At 40.2% G+C, this 24,029-nt stretch overlaps 1 protein-coding gene across 4 annotated transcripts in view; it reads right to left on the reverse strand.

The window, feature by feature from the left end:
* Positions 1 to 3,052: 3,052 nt before the first annotated feature.
* OSMR (oncostatin M receptor) overlaps positions 3,053 to 24,029 on the reverse strand; it is an 88,662-nt gene continuing 67,685 nt past the window's right edge. For all 4 annotated transcript variants that reach the window (XM_002745044.7, XM_017969945.4, XM_008992143.5 and 1 more), the window contains 9 exons: positions 19,804 to 19,880; positions 17,780 to 18,002; positions 14,169 to 14,348; positions 12,720 to 12,824; positions 11,781 to 11,954; positions 11,034 to 11,201; positions 5,312 to 5,393; positions 4,740 to 4,812; positions 3,053 to 4,410 (listed from right to left, as the gene is read on the reverse strand). In XM_002745044.7, the coding sequence (XP_002745090.2) occupies positions 3,844 to 4,410; positions 4,740 to 4,812; positions 5,312 to 5,393; positions 11,034 to 11,201; positions 11,781 to 11,954; positions 12,720 to 12,824; positions 14,169 to 14,348; positions 17,780 to 18,002; positions 19,804 to 19,880 (1,649 nt within the window). In that variant the 3' untranslated portion in view covers positions 3,053 to 3,843. The remainder of the gene's footprint in view (positions 4,411 to 4,739; positions 4,813 to 5,311; positions 5,394 to 11,033; positions 11,202 to 11,780; positions 11,955 to 12,719; positions 12,825 to 14,168; positions 14,349 to 17,779; positions 18,003 to 19,803; positions 19,881 to 24,029) is intronic.

Raw genomic sequence — 24,029 nt, forward strand, 5'->3', positions numbered from 1 at the left:
TTTTTAAAAAATCTGTTAAAGACATGGAATTTGGAAAATGGGTCAACATCTTTAGATAAAACAGCTCTGAATTTTTTGAGGAAATAATGTACAATATTATAAATGATGATATGACATTGGTGACATCTGTGGGAGGTATTTAATTTCTCATGCATGAATTGCCCTGATTGGATAAGGTTACCTACAACCACTTACTGGCAAAAGACAATACCACAGAAATGACCAATTCTGGAGAATAAAGTTGAGTGTCAAAGTGTAGGATCTGTTAATAAAATATGGTAAACTACATGTTTCACTTCAAGAAACATTTTGTTTCGGATAGTTTGGCAAATTTCTGTGTATCATTTTTCCCAATGTCTTCCACTCTATATGTCATTGAAAACTTAGTTGGCCCCAAAATAAACTAAAAATCATACTTATAATCAGCATGCAGCTGATCTTTTGAAAAAAGTCCTAATATGCCAAACTTGGAAAAGATTGTTTCATTTTTAAAACTCTTTAGCATATAAAATGCCCCAAAATATGTACTACTTCAATATTGATTTTAAAAACTAAAATGTACTAAAACTTTCCTTAATGCTTAGAGGAATAAAGCAACTATGCTTTCAAATTGAATATATCTATTGTGTTGAAAACATTTTAACTGACAGCTATGAAAACTTTATCTTCTATTGTTTCTCTTGCAGTGTTTTAAAAGTTCTAGTTTATGCAGAGTGCTTTAACATGTTTTGTAAATTATTTGAGATGAAAGCATATCTTTCAACAGAATTCTTAGGAGTGTTAACAAGATATTAAGCCTTGACGATCTTAGCAGTCAAGTAGGCAACGAGGTTGACCCTACTTAGTATGAATTAATTAGGTGTTTGAATGTAGGAAGCGTTTCAGCAGGTGTATGACTGTTGTGTGAAGAGGTCCCAACTCCCATCCTGAATCATAGAGGTCTTCTGCACACAGGTGAGAACCATGCACAGGCTGATGTAGGATTTAAAGGCCATTACTGCTAGTCCTGTCCACCCAAATATCCTGATGTTTTTAAGGCATTGTGATTTTATATGCAATTTTTAAATAGTATTATGACTATATTAGAAAAAGTAGAGCTTATTTAGAGAAACTCATATTTACATGAAGTCATGATTTGCTTCAAAATAATGTAAGGACGAAGAGCACACAGGGGTATGGATGGAGCTGAAATGGTGGGTAGTGACCGTTGGGGCTGGAGATGATACATAGAGGTTTATTAAACTATTCTACTTTGGAGTGTATTTGAAATTTTCCATTTTTCTGACACATGAATGTGTATTTCAAAGTTTCCAAATAACACTTCTTAAAGCCATGTTAAGATGGCATATAGAATTGAAAACTAAGGTTTTGAACATGAACTTAACTTGGTTATGAACATTGAAGAGGAAATGTTTACAGCCAAGACTATAGGCCATAGTGATATTATGAAGACAAAAGTTACATAGCCCAGCGTTTCCTATTGGCATGTTCTATTTCAGAAAGACTTCATTTAGGCCAGTGATTCTCAAAGTTTAGTGTGTATCTGAATGCCTAGGAACTGATGAAAAATAGACTCCAAGTCCATGCCCCAAAGATTCTGATTAAGAGGCTTGTAGTCATACCCAGTAATGTACATTTTTATTTAGTATGTTCATGAGGTGATGATCATCTAAACTGAGTAATTACTAGATTTTCATTTCATTGGGGGAGATAAACACAATGTGATGATGAAATATTTTAAGGTTTATTGCAATAGCAAAAATGACTTCAAAGTTTTGTGTGAATTATTTTTTAAAAACTATATGAAAAATATGTACAAATCAGTCATCAATGTCATTGACATTTTTGTGAACAAGTTTCAAATGAAAAATACCCCATCATGACAAAGGTATGTAAATAAATGCTGACAACACTGGCCCTAAAGTCTAACACAACTGTTAGACTAATTAGGATACCACTTCGTACTATGTGAGGAGCAATGTTTCCAGCTAAAGGCTTAGTTACCTGTAAGGCAAAAGCAGAAAAGCTCAAACAGAAGTACTGGTTTGTATAGGTTTATTTAGGCCAGTTGACAGCCACATTATTTTGAGGTGTGGCTACTTGTTTCTCTTCATAGTGTTGAATGGCACAGTGCAAGGGAGTGGGCACTAGAGGCACGAGCATAGGCAGAGCCATTGAATGCTGATGGCAGGCAGGAAATGTGACAGCAGGTGTGGTGGCTCATGCCTGTAATCCCAGCACTTTGGGAGGCCAAGGTGGGCGGGTCACCTGAGGTCAGGAGTTCGAGACCTGCCTAAGATGGTGAAACCCCATCTCCTCTACTAAAGATACAAAATTAGCTAGGCATGGTGATGCATGCCTGTGATCCCAGCTACTCAGGAGGCTGAGACAAGAGAATTGCTTGAACCTGGGAGGCTGAGGTTGCAGTGAGCTGAGGTGACACCATTGCACTCCAACCTGGGCAACAAGAGTGAAACTCTGTCTCAAAAAATAAAAAAAAATGTGACAAATAAGGCTGGGTGTGGTGGCTCATGACTATAATCCCAGCACTTGGGGAGACCAAGGCAGGCAGATCACTTGAGGTCAGGAGTTCAAGACCAGCCTGACCAACATGGTGAAACCCAATCTCTACTAAAAATACAAAAACTAGCCAGGTGTGGTGGTGTGCACCTGGAGCCCTAGGTACTCTGGAGGCTGTGGCAGGAGAATTGCTTGTACCCAGGAGGGAGAAGCTGCAGTGAGCTGAGATTGCCCCATCTGAAGAACTAACATGTACTAAACACTAGTTGTGTACCAAGTGATTTGCATATATTGGTTCAGAGGAGACAAAGTTGCTCCAAAGCCAACACAGAATTTCCCACTCCATAGAACTTTTTAGTTATATCTAAATTATGTACAGCAACAGGTTTCATTTTACTTATTATTTTAGTATAATATGAATATAAATGTGACAGTTATCTTGACCCAGGCAACCTACTACAGAGTCCAAAGGATGCTAAGTGAAAACACGTCATGTATATATAGTTCTTGAAAGAAAAGAGGAGCCAAAAACTGAATGGAATTATGTGATATATTTTCCTTTTTATGTTCTGTTCTGAGGTAGTCATAAAAAATTATGGTAGAATACTGATGACTATGGAGCCGAGGTGTAACTGACAGTAAGTAGTTCTTTGCCAGTCCCATTCTTTCCCGGTAATAAACTTGATGGAATTGTAGAAATCTTGTTGATTCATCACACAGTTTACGTATTAGATTAGATCTACGTCCCCTCTTCCACCACAGAGTTAATTTTACCGTGTCAATGAACTATAGATTCTTATCCCTTCAAGGGAGTCTAAAATCTGTTTTGGCCTCAAACATCTGTGAGTTTTTAATTAAACACACTCAGTAAATTTACATTGACAATTTATGCTGTAGGAATAAGTCTCCTGTGGCTTTTATTGAAGCCTTCAATCTAATAATTGTTTCTAACGAAAATATTTCCTCAGTAACCTTACAGGACCACAGTCATCCTGTACAGTACTGAGTGGGAGTCTGTGGAGTGGTTAATGCATTTCCTTATGTCAAGCTCAAGTCTCCCGTTCTAAAGGTGAGCCTGGAATAAACAGCAGCAAGGTAAGCATGCTCCCATGATCCTGCCATTTCTAGGGCAAGCCTCCTCCAACAGGGATTGTTAACATTCCATAGCTTCTGGCCTTTAACCTAGCCAGATTGTAGTACTCTTACATAAACCAGACTGCAAATCGTAATGGGATTAAGGACCAAGGCCACCAGTGATGAGAGGGTGGCAACTCTGCTCCTCTTAATGTCTGTGTAGCATAAGGTATGCAGTTGGCATGCTGGTTAGCGGTAGTGCTCACCTGGATTTAAAAGGGTAATCGAGGAGAGGCTGCTATTCTCGGTCAGGGGAGGCGAGGCAAGACAGAGGGGTACTGCCATTTGCCTTTTATACTCTGAACAGTTTGATGGCTCTACTGGATTTGTTGGGAGACTGTCCTTGTCTCCAGACATGGGTGAAGCCAACTGGGACACATAATTCAAATTTGTTCCTCCAGCTGAGATTTCTCCCAGGGAGTTCATGTAGTTTTTTCCTAGTGCCTTTTTTACATTTTCAGGTGAGATCATTAGTCCCAGCTGACTTGGGGGAGGTTTCATGGGTACTGGAACATGGCCGCAAGAGCCAGAGTCAGAAGTTGCCTGGTTATAGGTCAAGTTCTCAAAACAGATGAAGGGGACAGGGCCAGAGTGATTCTTTTCTGTTGGAAGGAGGTAAAGGTAGTTAGGCTTAGTCAACTCAGTTTCTGTGAGTGACTTCCTAAACTGTATCTTTGTCCCTTCTGGCTTGCTTACAACTTCGATAGCATCTGGAATACAGTCACTGACATTCATTATTGTTAGGTGAGGTTTCTCCTAAAAAGGAAAAAAAAATATGTAAATATAAACATTTGTGTGTGTGCATGCATCGAAGTATATTAAGCATGTGAAATACACTTAGAGCTTCAATGTTTATGTTTCTTCCGGGTCACAAATAACCTGGAGGTGATGTTGAAAACGAAAACCTTTCCCCTGACAGAAGAAATCAAAGCTTCAATCACCTATTTCATGGCTGTGGGTGCAGAGGTGGCTTTTACTGTGCTATATTTTCCTTAGAAACTCTAGGAAAATAGGATTCTGACAGCTCCCACTCTGGGTTAGTCCTTAATAGGTATATGGCATACATATAATTTGCCAACATTTACCTTGAATTTTATTAATGACAGGATGCTGCTCTTGTAAGGGTCAGGGATGTCAGGGTAACATGTCTCCTTAATCCTAGAAAAAACATGAAAATGAGACTGAATTTTGCAATATAGTGGAATAGTTAGGAGCAAGAACTCTGGAGTCAGATTCCTACTGGCTTTTAATCCTTGCTTTGTAACTTACTAAACAAGTTACTTAATTCTTCCATGCTTTAATTTCTTACCTGCTAAATGGAGATAATTATGGTACTTAGAGTGTCCTCATGAGGATTAAATGAATTAATTAATAAGCACTTAGAATACTGCCAAACATATAGTAAGTGAGATATAAATATTAGCTATTGCTGTTGAAAAATTATGTGGTCTATTTTAAAAGGTTATTACTTTCCTCATATAGTGGCCTGGAAATCAAAATTGTGAAATAAATTACATATTCTCATCCTAGCCTCCTTTGTCCTTTTCCTTTTTTGTACATTGTTTCATATTATTCACTGTCATTTCTATCTTACTAAGTCTTTCTGCAGATTTTTCTCTGACTCTCCTCTTGGATGAAACCTTCCTCACACACTTACCACTGACTTTTCAAGTAGCACCCGATCATGATGAGCAAGACGCAGAAAGACATCGGCAGTAGGATGTAAATCAGCATCGAGGCTGAACAAGGAAAAAGAAAGGGACATTTTTAATCAGTATTTTTCCTTCCCTCAAAGGAATAAAAATAAATGTATGATTGAGAGTAATTTTACATTTATTATTTCTCAAATTATTTATTCAAGTTGCAATATAACTTGAGTTCTGCCTAACTTCAAGGGAAAAGCCAACTAGCCACTAGCCATCCACACAGGAAGCCATTTGCCATCAACATTGTTTGTGACTCAAATTTGTTACCTCTTTTGATAGACTGGATCATGACTTGCTGTATTAAAATTATACTTTTCCACTCCTGCCAAAACTTCATGGTAGGCTGAGAATATTTTCCTGTCCCTTGACTTGGGGCTCAGCCATGTGCCTTGCCTTGGCCAATGGGCTGTTGGTAATTGTAAGTAAGGGCTTTAAATGTACATGCATACATTGGCTTGCCCTCTTGTGCTCCTGTAATCCAAGATGAGAAGTGTGTGCCCCAGGTAGTTGCTGCACCTTCGGCCTTAGCCCTAGAATGAAACTATGTGAAACAAACCTGAACCTGACTGAACTTGGGAGTCCAGCTTAGCCCAGCCTAGATCAGCCAATTTCAGCTGACCTGTAAATTCATGAGCACAAAAAGAAATATTTGTTCTGGTATGCTACTGAGCTTTTGAGGGTATTTGTTACACATCAAAAATTGACTAGTACGCTGCTTCTACTTAGCATCAGATTACCTAAATATATCTTAATCTGGGATAATGATTATATTTATTTCTCAACTGCTGCTTCATTTATTTCAAATGCCCATTGTGAAAGTTCTTAGAATCAAAATGGAATCATTAATGGTAGGAAACCCTGACAAAAAGAGCTGGAAAGGATTTGAAGATAACAAAAAACACTACAAAAACCACAACCTTGCACAAAGGTCCACAATGCTTCTGCAAGGACATCTCCCATCCAACCTTGAACTGGCATCACCTTGTTATTAATCTTTGTAGTCAAGAATAATTATTTCAAAGCAATTATATAATCCTCCTTTTTTTGAAAAAAAAACTTTGTCTTCCTTTACCTCCCTGAATATGAACATAGTTTACTATGGTTTGTTTATTTCCTTTGCAATCCTCAGTCCTAAATAAACATCTTTTCTTTTACAGAGTATCTCTCTGATGTTAGATTGACACCATCTTCCTGTTCCCACTACTTGCAATTTCCACCAAATAATAATCCAGCTGTGTTGGTAAACACTCCCTTTCACAAATGTAAATTGCTCAGGGAGGGTCTGCGGGGTTAAGAGTTATTCACATGTACATATGATTCTGTTCAATCCATTTGCTTCCGCTGCCCTCTCCATGCTCCACCCCACACCTGGCTGTCCTGGAAGAAATGCGGCTTGATTTGGGAACAGTAGTGTGGTGGGTAATATTGGAATTTTGTAAAGAAAGGTGGCCCTGGGTAGATGCACACACTAGTGCTATGAGGCAACACAGGGTTCTAGGGAAAGTAACCCAGAAAGGTAAGAGAGGGCCAAAGCAAGCACCTCAACAACTGGCGTAAAACTAACCCTGGCCCTGGAAGGGGAAAGAAACTCTCTCTGAATCTCACTGCGGAAGACCTTGCTCTCAAGAACAGTACTTTTGATCATGTAAACCAAAAAGTATCTGAGACAGGTCTCCATCAATTTAGAAGTTTATTTTGCCAAAGTGAAGGATGTAACAGGAAGAAATAAAGAAAACCACAGAAACATTATGTGGTCTGTGCCTTTCTCCAACTATAATTTTGAGGGCTTCAATATTTAAAGGGACCGAAGGAGAAAGGTGGGGGTATGGTTATTTAGAGGTTTCAAGAGAAAAGGAACAGGCAGAAGACCAGTCAATTATGTATTCATCTTTCTGGAGAGGCTAAGATAAGATAAGGTAAACATAGAGTAGGTACCTGTGGAGATATTTAACCTTTTACACTACCTGTCTGCTTAGAAACAAAAGAAGAGGTAGCTTCTTGCATGAATCAGCTTTCAGCTTATTTTTTTCCTTTGCATAGTGAATTTTATTTTCCTTTAACAATCACTACTATTGGTTTTAAAATTTGATTAAGTTATGGGTTTTTAATGTATTTGAAGGCAAGCCTGAGAACCCAACCATATTTCCAAATTTCAGACTGGTTTGCTAAACTTTTTATATTTATTTATTTTGAGACGGAGTTTCGCTGTTGTTACCCAGACTGGAGTGCAATGGCACGATCTCGGCTCACCGCAACCTCCGCCTTCTGGGTTCAAGCAATTCTCCTGCCTCAGCCTCCTGAGTAGCTGGGACTACAGGTGCACACCACCATGCCCAGCTAATTTTTGTATTTTTAGTAGAGACAGGGTTTCACCTTGTTGACCAGGATGGTCTCAATCTCTTGACCTCATGATCCACCTGCCTCAGCCTCCCAAAGTGCTGGGATTATAGGCGTGAGCCACTGCTCCCAGCCGCTAAACTTTTTATTGAAGTATAATATATACATGAAGAAAAATGCTGATAAGTGTATACAGCTCAATGAATTTTCACAAATTGATCACACCCATGTGACCAGTACCCAGATCCAGACAACAACATTATGGCTTCCTAGCAAGGTCCTCTTGTGTCCCCATCCAGTCGTAATTCCCTCCGAAGGCAACCACTAGCCTATCCTTTCACAGCACAGAGCATTTGCCTTTTTCTATACTTTACAGATGGAATTACAGGGCAAGAGTCATGTCTGGCTTTTTCCACTCAGCCTTACATTTGTGAGATTCAGTCATATTATTTCTGTAAATGTGAAGTGTTCATTCTCATTGCTGCATGATATTCCATTGTGTAAATATACCACAATTATTTATCTTTTCTATTTGAGGGGTAACTGGTATTTCCAGTGTGAAGCTCTCATGAGTTGTGCTGTCATGAACATTCTAGTATATGTCTTCAGGTATTTCCTTAGGGTTTATGTAGGCATTTGGGGGGCATATATACCTAGAAGTGAAGGTTCTCACATCTAGGGTTTATATATGCTCATTTTAGAAGATACTACTAAAGAATTTTCCAAAATTGCTTGTACCAATTTACTTCTACCAGCAAGGTGTGGGAGTTCCAGTTTTTCTATATCCTCATCAACACTTGGTATTTTTCATGTCAGCTATTTTCAGCTAATTTTAAACACAAACTTTGGAAACATAATCTACTTCCGTATCTGAGACTGAAAAAATGATTCAGTATTGCCTGTGAAATTCACAAGGAAATGTAGCGCCAAATGTCCAAATATAAAAACACAAATCACAGTTGGTGTAGACACCCCATACATTTAAACAAATTGCTTACCCTCTCTGTGCCTCATTATCTCTATCTAATAACCTAGTCTTCTAATCAAAGAAAAAGTTAACAAACCAATTTACAATGAGAAAGGATTATTTTGAAAAGTACCAATAGAATAAGCATTTATTCACTACTTTGCAATTTCAATATTACATTAATTTTTTGCATTTGTTTTTTTTGTTTTTACTGTTTAATCATTCCAGCCTCATTGCAGCAGATACCTTACTCCCATCTAACACGATCTGAGGTACAGTTAATTGGATGCTAGACACAAAATATTCTACCTATTTTTTTTATAAAAAGTAAAATTTCTGTCAGGAAAGTTGCAAATATTTCAAATACTAATATAATCAATAGTCACAAGCAGTGTGGAAGGGAAATATGGAGTTGGAGTCCCCCCCACAGAGTCCCCACTGTGGCACTGCCTAGTGGAGCTGTAAGAAGGAGGACACCATCCTCCAGGCTCCAGAATGGTAGATCCACCAACAGTTTGTACCATGTGCTTAGAAAAGCTGCAGACACTCAATGCCAGCCCATGAAATCAGCCAGAAGGGGTTTCTACCCTGCAGAGCCACAGAGGCAGAGCTACCCAAGACCATAGAAGCATATCTCTTACATCAGCATGACCCAGATGTGAGACATGGAATCCAAGGAGATCAAACCTCTGAGAGTTTTGGAACTTTACGGTTTAATGACTGCCCTACTGGATTTTGAACTTGCATGAGGGCTGAGGCCTGTAGTTCCTATGTTTTGGCCAATTTCTCCCATTTAGAATGGATGTATGTACCGAATGACTGTACTCCCACTGTATCTAGGAAACAACTAACTTGCTTTTAATTTTACAGGCTCATAGGTGGAAGGACTTGCCTTGTCTCAGATTAGACTTTGGACTTGGACTTTTGGGTTAATACTGGAATGAGCTAAGACTTTGGGGGACTGTTGGAAAGGAATAATCATGTTTTGAAAAGTGAGGGCATGAGGTTTGGAAGGGGCCAGGAGTGGAATGATATGGTTTGGCAGTGTCCCCACCCAAATTTCCAATTTCAGCTCCCATAATCCCCACGTGTCCTTGGAGGGAGGCAGTGAGAGGCAATTGAATCATGGGGGTGTTTATCCCCATGCTGTTCTCATGACAGTGAATGAGTTTTTACAAGATCTGATGGTTTTATAAGGTGCTTTTCCCCCTTTGCTCAGCACCTATCTCTCCTTCCACCACGTGAAGAAGGATGTGTTTGCTTCCCTCTGCCATGATTGTTACGTTTCCTGAGGCCTCCCCAGCCCATGTGGAACTGTGAGTCAACTAAACTTCTTTACTTTAGAAGTTACTCACTCTCAAGTAGTTCTTTATAGAAGTGTGAGACTGGACTGATACACTGCCACTGCAGCCACGTGTGTCCGAATCACCAGTCAGAGCATTCCAGGGTCAGCAGTCCAACAGAATGTGCCCATCTCTACAGCTCCAGCTTCAGTGAGAGCACCTTATACTAAGGAAAGGTGGTAACTTCAAGCAAGCCTTTTGAATCTATTTGCTTTTCATGAGTGCCTTCCAGGACCTTCTATGATCCTCTTATTGAAGATACTCTTTTCTCCTCTTTCCTCCATCAGTATCTACTTTCTCTCACCACATTCCTGTTTATTGGATGTCAGGGTTTGCCATGAGAATAAATGTTTCCATCAACCAGTTCTTACTGTTTTTCTCCATTCCCTCTTATTTCTCCATCTTTTAAGCCAAATGCATTTTTGAAAAGATCTATCTCTCTCTCCACGTCAACATTTCCAAAATATGCAAACAGGGAGTTTGGGAGCAAGTACTCCATGCATCTGCCCAATTCCCACCCCACTGCATCAATCTCTAATTGCCCCTAAAGGCCCTGGCAGAATCAAGAAGCAATTTGTTTGCTGCTGAGGGAAACTAGTCAGAGGAAAGCTGGCTCCAGAGAACAATTCTGCTAAGAAAACCAGCACCACTCTTCTCTAGGCAGAAGCCTTGTGGCTCTTCTGATATCAACACTAAAATACGCTATCTGTGATTTGCAAACTACATACAGGATAGTAAGACTGAGTTCCAGAGAACTGTCTCAAGGGCCACTGAGGGAGGCAGAAGGAAGATTCTAGGCCTTAATCAGTCAAATTAGCTCCATTTATATCAGTTTTATGTAGTGAGAGTCTGTGCAACCCTTTTTTTGGTGAAACAAAGGGTTTCATTGAGAGAAAGAGGGAGGTAAGATGGGGAGAAAAAAGATTTGAAAATTCCTCATCTAGATAAAGCCTAAGTCAACACTTCTGTAATTTGTTAGTTTTCCAGAAACTCCTAAGGGAAGAGCTTTGATTTGGGAAAACTCACAGTGTTCATCCGGAGTGGTGACCTTCGTGAACGTAGCATTGGGGCCCTCACCAGCACTAGTGAATGGAGTGACGAAAATCTCATAGACGGATTTCGGCTTTAGGTTGTCCACAATCAATGCCTTTTCTTCTGGGTTGTCAATTTTGTATTTGCAACATTCTGAACCATCTGTGATTTAAATTTTTTTTTTCAAGGAAAACAATATTTTATTAAAAGTGTGGTGAATGTCTTGTGAGAGAGTTGGACACTGATACTCTTGTTAACTCAGCACCATCAACATGTTTATACCAAAAACAAAAATCAAAGCATAATTGTATCACCGTGGGTACACTGGGTAAAATGTTCAGGAGATGGCACAAAAAGCAAAAAGCCATTGAACAATGGGTACTAATGAACCAGGTAGAGCATACAAATCTGTAAGAAATAGTAAGAGCTTGCAAGGGGCTTAAAAGTAAACTGAAACAATGCTCAATAAAGTGAAAAAAAAAGTTTCATAAAAGGGCAGGCTTTGTTAAGGAGCTGATGGTGCTTCGGATGCTTCTAAAAATACCAGGTCACTTTGTTTTTTAAGTAAGTTAAAATGCTGCCCCCACCATCTTGTTCAGCCTACTAATTTGCTTAAGAATACCTTTCAGTATAAAGTCATGCAAGAAGAGAATTAAGCCTGGCCAGTCTGAAATGGCAGCCATTATTTTCAATGATTTCAAATAATGAGATCTTAATAAATTAATTAAAAATACAAGTCACCTGTAAGAACTGCCCTTTCAAATCGTGGATGGCACTGTCTCGCCTTGGATTTCAGATAGACATGATACCCCTGTATAAAACCAGGTTGAGATTCAGTGGAGTAATATTTCCAACTCAGAGTGAAGGAATGGGATGTCAACTTATCTACCAGCATGTGAGGGTTGTCTGAAGGAGCTAGGAAAAAAAGTTGGGATAAGAGAAAAGTCATGATTTGGAAATAGTCTCAGAACACTCATGTCAACTAATACAAGAACCACAGCCAGCTCTGGAAGTTGTAAGAGCTTATGCTAAGTTAAGGAGTTTTATCTGTTTCTCTAGAGGATTTGTACCTTGACAGTTTATGAGAGCTGTGAAGGAGTTGAGCAATCTTGTTCAAGTCTTGCCTTTTGCAGATGAAGAATGGACACCCAGAGACTAAATAACTTGCACACAATTACAAAGCCAAAACAAAAAAAGGGAAGGGGAGGGGAGGGGAGAGGAGGGGAGGGGAGGGGAGGGGGGGGGAGGGGAGGTTGTGGCAGTGCATAGTTATCCAAGTGTCACTAAAAAACAATCCAGGAATGTTTACTTTGAGGCTTTGCTAAGCCATTTTCCTATCCACGCTTATGCACACTTGGACTGTGCACAAAAGGTCACATTCCTCCTGCCTGCTCTGACCCAACTATAAACTGTGGGTCAGCTCCTGCTAAAGGAAGAACCCCTGAGAACTGGTCTGATTTGTATGCTAGGGTATAAGAGCGAGAAACTTAGCAATAAGAATTAATGAAAATATTTCACGTTACTATGATTAAAAAATAATTTAAAAACCCCAATTGCTAGAATAAATGGGACACCAAAAATTGGGTATGGTGCTGACATCTTCCTAAACCAAAAGCTAGGAATCTATGAATTGTTCTGAACAAGTCTACACATGGGGCACATTAAATACTTTGAACTTACCAAGTTCCTGAGAGTATCCTGTTTTCTTCTCTAATAAACAAGCAATTCTTTTTGTAGATAACCCATAAATTCTGAAGTTGTATCGAACTCCTGGCCTAAAAGCATCTAGGGGAAAAAAGTCAACAGATTTTTAATAACAAAAAATGATGTTTCCTAATTCTGAAAAAAAAAAATAGAGAAGAGTGAAAAGGTGTGGCACTGTGGCTCACACCTGTAATTCCACACTCTGGGAGGCTGAGGCAGGCTGATCACTTGAGGCCAGGAGTTGGAGACCAGCCTGGCCAACATGGTGAAACTCTGTCGCCACTAAAAATACAAAAATTAGCCGGGCGTAATAGTGGGCGCCTGTAATGCCAGCTACTGGGGAGGCTGAGACAGGAGAATCACTTGAACCCAAGAGGCAGAGGTGCAGTGAGCTGAGATCAAGCCACTGCACTCCAGCCTGGGTAGCAGATCAACAGTTTGTCTCAAAAAAAAGAAAAAATAAATAAATTTCTGCTCCTCTAATAATGGCCTTTCAGGAATTTTGCATTTCATCCCCATCATATTCCCTCCTTCCATGAAGCCTTGGAGTCCTCCATGTTGCAAACATCTGGCCCCACTGTCTTGTCTCCAGCAAAGCCTGCAGGGACTGGTCTCTGTAGTATCCTCTGAAGTAAGAGCTGTCAAACATGCCTGTATCCATGTGCATAGAACCGGGTGCAGAATCAGACCAGACACAGAAAACCATTCAAACCTTTCTTTGACTCCAAATCCCCTTCCAGTTCCTTGTCTTCCTTTTTCCCATTAAAGCCAATAGTCTTGAAAGCTTTGCATTCCCTTCCTCATTTCCCTCTCACACCTTTACCTCAGCAAACTCCTTCCCGAAACCACCATACCACTGAAATTGGTGGATCACTCTCTGAAGAGGGACATTTTCCACACCTTTCCCTGAGCCCAGTAGATGGCGCCACCCACCCCTCCAGCTCAAACCACACAAACCTATGCTGCTCTGACGGCTAAACTAGCAATCTTCACATTACATATCCAACGTGGGAGGTAAGAGAACAAGATCTACATGTTCTATTGAAACTGAAGTTGATGATTGACTCTCATCAACTCTATGTCTTAAACATCTTAAATCCATGCAAGTCTCTGCTTTTGTAAAAGCTCTCTGGACAACTGTTATAATGTCCCTCTGCCATTGGAGACTAGGCACTAATTTAGAGAAACAAGCTTATGAAAATCAATTCCCACCTCATGTTCAGATATTCTCTGCAAAAGCAGATTTAAAGGGCAAGTTTTAGAACATATTCTTGTAACATCTGAACTCCTAACACCCATGCTGGATTTGTCTTTTCAAAAGTATTAGCTTAACATAGTCAAAGTCTGTGAAACAGTCCAGAGATCCCACTGGAATTTGCTTCATGGTGAATATAGTAATGTGACGATATTGAAGGTTCCTCTTACCTGTGCTAATGACTGTGCTTGTGGCATTGGGACCTACATTCTTCCACTGGAGATCACAGAGTGTATACTGGGGATGGTCACACCAGTCCACAACATAGCCTACAACATCTCCAGGTTGGGGTTTCCAAGACAGAGAGAATCGACCCTCTGTGTCTGCAATTCTTTCTTCCTCAACCTCTTCTGTATATAAACAAATAAAGCAATGATCCAGATTTAATTAACTGTAAATTGTTCTAAGTGTGTAAGGTAGAAAATAAATATATACATGCACTCTGATAGAGCAACGATCCAGATTTAGTTAACCGTAAAGTGCTTTAAGTGTGTAAGGTAGAAAGTAAACATATACATGCACTGTATCTAGTATGTAACAGACCTTCACTTCAATAGTTACAGGTACTTGGGTGGGGGATGCTTCAATGGGTGAGTTCCTGCCTCTTACTTCCCAGCAAACATTCACACCTGCCCTTCAGATGCCCATCATGTTGACCTTCTGACGCCCAACCAACTTCAGCACCTAGGACAGGGGTCAGCAAACTACCACCAGTAGGATGATTGTAGCCTCTGAGGGTTGTTTTCATATGACCCTTGAGCTGAGAATGGTTCTAAGACTTTTTAAGAGTTGCAAAAATACAAATAAACCAACAAGAATGTATATAATAGAATATGTGATGGTGACTGTATGACCTGCAAAAAGGTTTGCTATCTGCCCCTTTACCACAAAATTTGTTGATCCTTGATCTACAATCTGGTATTAGGTACTGGATCAGCTTCAAAAAACACCTGTTGAATGAATAACTAATGCAGGTTGATTCTCCCACAATAGTGTCAGTTGCCCCTGAAGTAGATACTGCTTATGAGGTGTTAGGGGTAGGAAGTGAGTTGAAGACAAGAAGACAACATTCAGGTGTATAAAAGGTTGGGTTATATAAGGATATGCACACAGTTTATGACTAATGCTGCCATCTCAAGCTATTTTATAAGTTAAAGTAGGTTTCCTGATGTCTGACAACTGGAAAAAGGGTGACACGACCTCAGGGAACTCCTGAGTTCCAACAAGGGGATACCTTAATCTTAAGGCACGTGAATTTCTCCTCTTTCCACAGACTTACACTAAGAACTGATTTATTGTTTGTCTGTAATTCATATTTAGCTGGGCATCCTGCATTTTATCTGGCAACCCTAATTACAACTGATTCATTTTTAAAGGGCATCCAAATGTCATCCAGCTGGGGGCACCCAAAGGAATGCGTAGCCCTAGGTAAAAGGTAAAAGCCCAGGAGGGCATTACAGATCCCATCCACATGGCTTCCCTGCCTTCCTCCATCAAGCGAACAAATGCCCCTCACATATTAAGGCTGACTTCACTTTACTTATTGATGCTGAGTAAAATTTAACTCCAAAACCAGGGTTAAAACTCTTAGAAATCTGCTTCTTTAAATTTGAAAATATGTTTTGAGAGATGGAGGTAAATGAAAGAGTAGGGAAATCTTTTTGTCAGTCATTCGCACCCTCAGGAAACATAGAGCACTTAAGGATAACTAGCTGGAGTCTCACAATGGAAGGTCTAGGCATCTGAGGGCAGGGCATGGGGATGGAGGGTATGGTAGGAGACCCCAAAATACATAATTGCTCTCAGCAGTGTTGCTTTGGACTCACCTGAGACCATTCAAAAGCAACAGTATCAGCTCCCCCAGGTGCAATGAAATGTCCCCTTTTCCTGTTCAGATGCTAATGCAGTCAGAATATAACTTCTTTAATACAGTTCTTCAGAAAGCAAAGGTTACACTAAACAACTCCTAAACCAACTCCTAGAGCTTTTCTTCTATGGCACAATATAATTTCTTTTCCTCATCTGATACATACTGGATAGTTCTTTAAAAAACATAAAAATAAGGGATGGGCACGGTGGCTCGTGCCTGTAATCCCAGCACTTCGGGAGGCCGAGGCGGGTGAATCCCAAGGTCAAGAGATCAAGACCATCCTGGTCAACATGGTGAAACCCTGTCACTACTAAAAATACAAAAAATTAGCTGGGCATGGTGGCATGTGCCTGTAATCCCAGCTACTCAGGAGGCTGAGGCAGGAGAATTGCCTGAACCTAGGAGGCGGAGGTTGCGGTGAGCCGAGATCACGCCATTGCTCCAGCCAGGGTAACGAGCGAACTCCGTCTCAAAAAACAAAACAAAACAAAAAAACCATAAAAATAAAACTGGCTGGGCACAATGGCTCACACTTTTAATCCCAGCATTTTGGGAGGCCAAGGCGGGTGGACCCCCTAAGGTCAGGACTTTGAGATCAGCCTGGCCATTATGGTGAAACCCGGTTTCTATTAAAAATGCAAAAAAAAAAAAATTGTCATGCGTTCTGGCAGGGGCCTATAATTCTAGCTATTCGGGAGGCTGGGGCAGGAGAATTGCTTGAACCCAGGAGGTAGAGGTTGCAGTGAACCAAGATAGTGCCACTGCACTCTAGCCTGGAGTTTATTTATTTATTATTTATTTTCAAATAAATAAATAAAACATCCTCTAATTCAATGTACTTAACCCAAATTTAAGCTGAACTTGAATAAATACGTATCATAGAACCTACCATAACCTCATAAGCAGGGTCTAGAAATTTTAATAGCAGGAACTGAAGGGTGATACTATTGCAAGGTTCGTGAATGATCCTAGGATGCCACTTGCCAACTGCATTATGTATGCACATGTGTGTATCATCTCATAGCGTGTAACTGTGAGGCTGACTCTTTTTATGGCTCTCTAAGAAGGAAATTAATATCACTATTGATTTGGCATGGAAGGCCCCTGTTTGCTCTTTCATAGGCAAGAGATTAGCCAGTTATTATCTTTTATTCTTTTTTTTTTGAGACAGAGTTTCGCTCTTGTTACCCAGGCTGGAGTGCAATGACACGATCTCGGCTCACCACAACCTCAGCCTCCTGGGTTCAAGTAATTCTCCTGCCTCAGCCTCCCAAGTAGCTGGGACTACAGGCGTGCACCACCATGCCCAGCTAATTTTTTGTACTTTTAGTAGAGATGGGGTTTCACCTTGTTGACCAGGATGGTCTCGAACTCTTGACCTCATGATCCACCTGCCTTGGCCTCCCAAAGTGCTGAAATTATAGGCATGAGCCACTGGGCCCAGCCCTTTTATTCTATAATGTTAACTGAGCCCCTGGTGAAAGGTGACACCAGTTCTGGTGATCTCTGGAAATGTTCATGGACTCTTTCCAGGTACAAAGACCGAAAACACTTTTTACAAAATAGTAAATGCAATCCTATTTCACAAGCCACAAAGCTCATGAAAATTAACTCCAACTCTCAGTGGTGACTGTTTGTTGGGATGCATTTACTTGAATAAACCTGAGCTAATTTCCCCAAGTATGTTGAAGAATCCCCTAGACAGAAATGTCCTGAACCATGGCTAAAGTCTCCTCCCCACACTGAAGGGACTGTCCCACTGAAACATGTTGACACACTTGGCCCAAAAGAAAATGACTGTTTGGTGACTAGACATTTTGTCTTCTTAAGTTATTGTCTTCTCAATTATCTATCACTACTTTATAACGTCAACATTTTCCTAGAGAATGAGAAAAGAAATGAAAAACTCACGGTTTTCAGGGTCTGCAGAGATGACTATTATAGAAGCAGGAGAGGCGCCCACACTGTTGTTGGCTGTGACCCAGATTTCATAGGAATGCCGGTCGAGAGTGAGTTTTGTGCTTTTGGCCGGTGCAGGAACGGAATGGAGCTCTGACTTGGATGGTTTGTCTAGATTTTCTACAACTACATTGTAGAACAGGATCTTTCCATTGGCATGCAATTTTGATAAAGGCTGAAAAATATTGATAAACATTTTAAAAAGGGTTTTAAGTGAAAAGAGTTTGTACAATTCTCTTTTTATCTTTTCTGTCCCTCAACTCCCACACACACACACACACACACACACACACACACACACACACACACACACACACAGCAAATTCAAACAGCTTAACAGAGAATATAACCCTCTCAACCAAGCCTGAAATCAGACACTGGAATCTAACTGAAGGTGAGTAGAGAAGAGGATCATTTGGAGTTAAGAGCCTCAAGAGTATTATGTGTCCTGAGAAGAGTGCTCAGGTCAGGAATCACAAGGAACAGACTCTTTAACTTGGCAGAAAGAAAGATGTAAGGGGTAGCCAAGGGTAGAAAAGCAATGAGTACAAACAATGCCACCCTGCCAGAGAAGCCTGAGTCCTGGCCTCACCCCACCTCCAGCTGTGCTGTCACCGTGCAGCTGTACAGGGATTAGCTGCTCTTCATACTCAGAGCCCTCCTCTGGATAATCCTCAGGTTGCAGAGAAATTCCTGACCACACTTGCAGGGTCTGTTCCTCAGGCCTCCCCCTCCCTGGCGTGTGTACCACCAGACCTGAGAGTGGGCTGGGAGTGGCTATCTGCTTGGGGTGTGGACAGAATCCGGACTTGCAGACTGGCATGTCCACATGTCTGTGCACAGAGATCCTTGCAGAGTGTGCCAAACTAAAGGTGGAAAAAAGCAGGGTAGGCTGCCACTAGAGCCCACTCTCCCAGCACCACCATGTTTCCATGTGAAAATGACGCATCCTAGAGTTCAGAATACAAACCTGGCCTTCCAGATTGTCATGAAGGTATATTAGGCAAGATAGAAGGATAAAATTTATATTACAATGTTTAAGCTTGATTTGTAACTTTTAAATATAAATAGTATGAATGTTTAAATATGTGTAACTCTTCTTTTTTTTCAAGATGGAGTTTTTCTGTCACCCAGGCTGGAGTGCAGTGGCGTGATCTCGGCTCACTGCAACCTCCGCTTCCCAAGTTCAATAGATTCTCCTGCTTCAGCCTCCCGAGTAGCTGGGATTACAGGCATGCGCCACCACATCCACCTATTTTTCATATTTTTAGTAGAGACAGGGTTTCACCATGTTGGTCAGGCTGGTCTTGATCTCCTGACCTCGTGATCCACCCACCTCAGCCTCCCAAAGTGCTGGGATTACAGGTGTGAGCACCACGCCCAGCCTTGAAATATGTGTAACCTTTAATTAGGATATGTGGTGGTCTGGGCCCTGCAAAAATAAGGGCTGGCCTGAGTTGAAGTTGCAGAGAAAATGTTCTACCAGTCAGAACTGGCAATCAGTGGCATGAGCTGTCAAAAAAGTGGAGTAGGATTCTTCTACTAGGTAAGAAACTCCATTGGATGAATGTGAAGATGCCTTCCAGTTAAGACGTTGAACTAGGCCGGGCACCGTGGCTCAAGCCTGTAATCCCAGCACTTTGGGAGGCCCAGGCGGGTGGATCACGAGGTCAACAGATCGAGACCATCCTGGTCAACATGGTGAAACCCCGTCTCTACTAAAAATACAAAAAATTAGCTGGGCATGGTGGCGCGTGCCTGTAATCCCAGCTACTCAGAAGGCTGAGGCAGGAGAATTGCCTGAACCCAGGTGGCGGAGGTTGCAGTGAGCCAAGATCGCGCCATTGCACCCCAGCCTGGGTAACAAGAGCGAAACTCCGTCTCAAAAAAAAAAAGACATTGAACCAATCCACCGTTCTACAGAGGAAGACATATTTGTTTCCACAAATGTGGCTTTTGGAATCTGCACATCTTACCTTCCAGAATAAGGTCACAATGTGACTTCCTGGTTCTGAGTTCACATTTCTCCAGACATCAGGGGCCTCTGAGGGAGCTGAAATTAACCAAAGAAAAGTTCCTGGGTCATCATATATGTGTAAAGCAATATGCTCAACCTTTTTCTAGGTTGGTCAGTTCAACCTGAGGCTTGCTCCTCCCTTTTTTGCTCTCTGTAACTTCTACCCGCTGGTCCACAGCCGCACTGCTCACTCCTCACTAAATGCACACAGTATGGTGCTTTATAAAAAGGCCGGCTGCCTCTGAAAGCCTTTATAAACATCAAGCCATAGAACTACCAAAGAATTTTGGAATAATTTTTCTGTTAGACCAATTCCAGATGAGTTAGGTAAATTTCCCCTTTGTTGACTTTGTAGGCAGCAGACCCTTGCTACTTCCTTGCCCCATGTGTGATGGCTAGAGGCATACCAATGGGGAGCCCACTAGGGGCAGGATGCTTTCTTCCTCCTGTTCATGATATCCACTGCTGGCCCGCTCACTGGAGTCCTGGTCTCCCTCCACTGGGAAGGCTTCATCCCACTCCTCCTTGCAGCACCCTGCCGGTACCTGGGTTATCTGCTTGCTGTGGACACTGAGGCACCTGCAGCACCCACAATTCCTTCTATCGTGGCTCTCACCATGCTGTTTTAGAATAGTGTGCTTCCTTGTCTCTCTTTCAATAAACCATAGATCCCTGGGGCCAAGGGCTTTGAAACTCTAGCATCTGGCTCAGGGCCTGGCACTTCGTGAAAGCTCTATAAACTGTTTGACTGAATAATAAAAAACTTAAAAGGAACTGAAAAAACAACCTGCTTCAATGTCTCAGTCTTTTCTTGTCTCCAAATCTTTGAAAATTGATTAAATGATTGATTTTTGCATCTAAATCTCCATTTGCTCGATCAACTTATCATGAGGACACATCTTTCAATCCAAACCAACTCTGGGTACCTATGTATAAATCTATTTAGGGGATCTCTTTTACACATAATAGTAGCTAGTATTTATAGAGGGGTTACTAGATACCAGTCCAGTTCCAAATGTTTTACATATATTAACTCATTTAATTCTCATAACAATTCTATGGGGCAGGTATGATTATATACCCCATTCTCTAGATAAGGGAGAGTAAGTTAATTTCTCAAATCACCCAGGTGAAACTGAAAGGGAAGCCAAGATTTGAACTCAAGGTAGTTAGGGTCTGGTCATTCCATTATTCATCTTTAGAAAATAGATGGTCAATTGAAGCCTAGGCTTGCATGCCAGTTCAACAACATTCTCATTTAAAAAAATCTCAGCAATAGAAAAATAATGAAATCAATGCAATTTATTTTAAAATCTTTAAAAGGCACACATTTTAGTCATTGATTGATACAAATATTATGAAAGTTTTATTGAGATGACTTTTTAGTCTGCAAATTATTTTGTTGGATTTATGTAATACTCTGTATTCCACACAGGTTCGAATTTTTTACTGATAGAATTTTGTCACGGTATGACTTTCACAAGAATAGTACAACAAAAAGTAGTGAAAAGAATTTACAACATTCATACGCCACAAGAAATATCAGGCTTTAACTGCTGAAAATATAGATGACCCAATTATAGGACATCCATGGAGATAAACAAAAAAGAGACTCATAAGTATTAATGTCTTTCTGCAATTGAGCAACAACAGCATATCTCATTTTTAAATCCCGACTTAATCCATCTTCATCTCTCTACTCACATTTTGTGAATGTGCTGCCTCAGCTTTCTGAATTTGAAAAAACAACTATAGCATGTCTCCTATGACTTCTATTTTAAATGTTTACTTTGAAACTTCCCTTTAATTCTTAAAGACAGCTTGAATATTTTAGCATAGCCCCTAACAAAAATAATTGAATTAAATTCAAGTATCTAATTAGGAGAGCTAATAGCAATTACTACAACCTAAACAATGCTTGTGATAACAAAAATCAATTTAAATACAAGATGTGGTATAGAGGTGTTAGTTTAATCATCCTATGGGTTAATAGTCCAGATTCCATTTTAGAGTAATGACATAAACCCCACATTACTTATTAGTAGGTTTCTTAACTTTATATGAATTATTTTTCTTCCAATTCTTCCAACTTTTTTTCCACCTCTCAGTTTGCGAAATCACAAACTTGATTTTGATCAGAGAAAAACATGTTTTGGAAGGTGCAAATCAGTATTTACTAAATGTTTGCCAGTATAGAGTTTACTATATTTCAAAATATATATCCCAGTATTGTTGAATTTTTGACAAATTGTGATTTCATTAAATTAGAGTTTGGTTATCAAAACATAGCTTCAAAGTCCATCATCTGAACGCCACTTTAATCTCCAGACATCTTGGTGCATGCTATTATGTTTCTGAAAGTAATTTAGCATAATTCCATATAACTCATTCATGTGAAAACATAGTCAAAACTTCATTATTCAGTACTTAATAATCAAACCTCAGTGAATCATATCCCTATTACATTTTATTTTCCTTTGAAATACTTAAAAAATATACTTCCTAGAAACTCTCTTCTTTTATAATTTAAACTTTTATTTTAGAGTCAGGGAGTACATGTGCAGTTTTGTTACATGGGTATACTGTGCAATGCTGAGGTTTGGAATATGAATGATCCCATCACCCAAATGGTGAGCCCAAATAGAACCCAACGCTTAGTTTTTCAATCCTTACCCCTCCCTTCCTTCCCCCTCACCCCCTTCCTTCCTTCCCCCTCTAGTAATCCCCAGTGTCTATTATTTCTATCTTTATTTTAATGAATACCCATTGTTTAGTTCCCACTTAAAAGTGAGAACATGCAGTATTGGTTTTCTGTTCCTGCATTAATTCGCTTAGGATAATGGCCTCCAGCTGCATTCATGTTTCTGGGAAGAACATTATTTCATTATTTTTTATGGCTGTATAGTATTCCATGGTGTACATATACCTTGTTTTCTTTATCCACTCCACCATTAATGGGCACCTAGGTAGATTCCATGTCTTTGCTATGGTGAATAGTGCTATGATGAACATATGAGTGTAGGTATCTTTTTGGTAGAATGATTTATTTTCTTTTGGATATATACCTAGTAATGGGATTTCTGGGTGGAATGGTAGCTCTGTTTTGAGAAATCTCCAAACTGCTTTTTATGAAGGCTGAACTAATTTATATTCCCATCAATGGTGTCTAAGTGTTTCCTTTCCCCTGCAGCTTCCCCAGCATCTGTTGCTTTTTGACTTTTTAGTAACAGCCATTTGACTGGTGTCCTCATTAGAAAAAGCAGTGGGTGCACAGAGAAGCTCAAGAAAATATCCTGTGACCACAGACATAAAAGATGACCATCTACTAGCCAAAGAGAGTAGCCTCTGAGAAGTAACCTCAGCCAACAGCTTGACATCAGATTCCTAGCCTCTAGAATTACCAGACACTAAATTTCTGTAGAGTCCTTCAGTATGTGTGCTGTGTTATTAAAGCCCTAGAAAACTGTTACAACCTATTAATATACATGAAATATATTCCCTGCAGCATGGCTAAAATGAAAACAAAGTTTTATTATGTCAGGCTCCACTTGCATTTGAGAGCTGAAGCACTGTGGAAAATGGCCTCCCTTATGAAACATTATAAAGACACATGAAGAGGGCTCCTGCCCCGATGGGGCTACAAGGATGAGTTCTGTGAGACGACACATTGCAAACAAATGCATACAGTAGCTTAATCTTCCCCACTTTTGTGTAAAAACTTTCTTGTAAGAATGCTGGCTATTAATATTTAGAGAAGGTCTAGCAGGGCAGTGGAGCTGACTACTACTGAAGCTACCTGGGGTAGCTAAAGAATAAAAACAGTAACAACATGCAAAGGGTTTTTAAAAAATAACCTTTCTGATTGATGTGAGATGATGTCTCATTGTGATTTGATCTGCATTTTTCTGGTGATTGGTGAAGTTGTGTTTTCCTGTTTTTTGGCTGCTTGAATGTCTCAGAACTCTCTTTTCATGTCTTTTGCAGACTTTTTAATGGGATTGTTTGCTTTTTGCTTGCTGAATTAAGCTCCTTATTGATTCTGGATATTAGATCTTTGTCAGTTGCATAGTTTAGAAATAGTTTCTCACATTCTGTAGGTTGTTGCTTACTCTTTTGATAGTTTCTTTTGGGTTTCAGTAGCTTGTTTAATTAGGTCCCACTTTTCCAATTTTTTGTTGCAATTGC

Source organism: Callithrix jacchus, chromosome 2 (genome assembly GCF_049354715.1).
Source record: "Callithrix jacchus isolate 240 chromosome 2, calJac240_pri, whole genome shotgun sequence".
Taxonomy (NCBI): domain Eukaryota; kingdom Metazoa; phylum Chordata; class Mammalia; order Primates; family Cebidae; genus Callithrix; species Callithrix jacchus.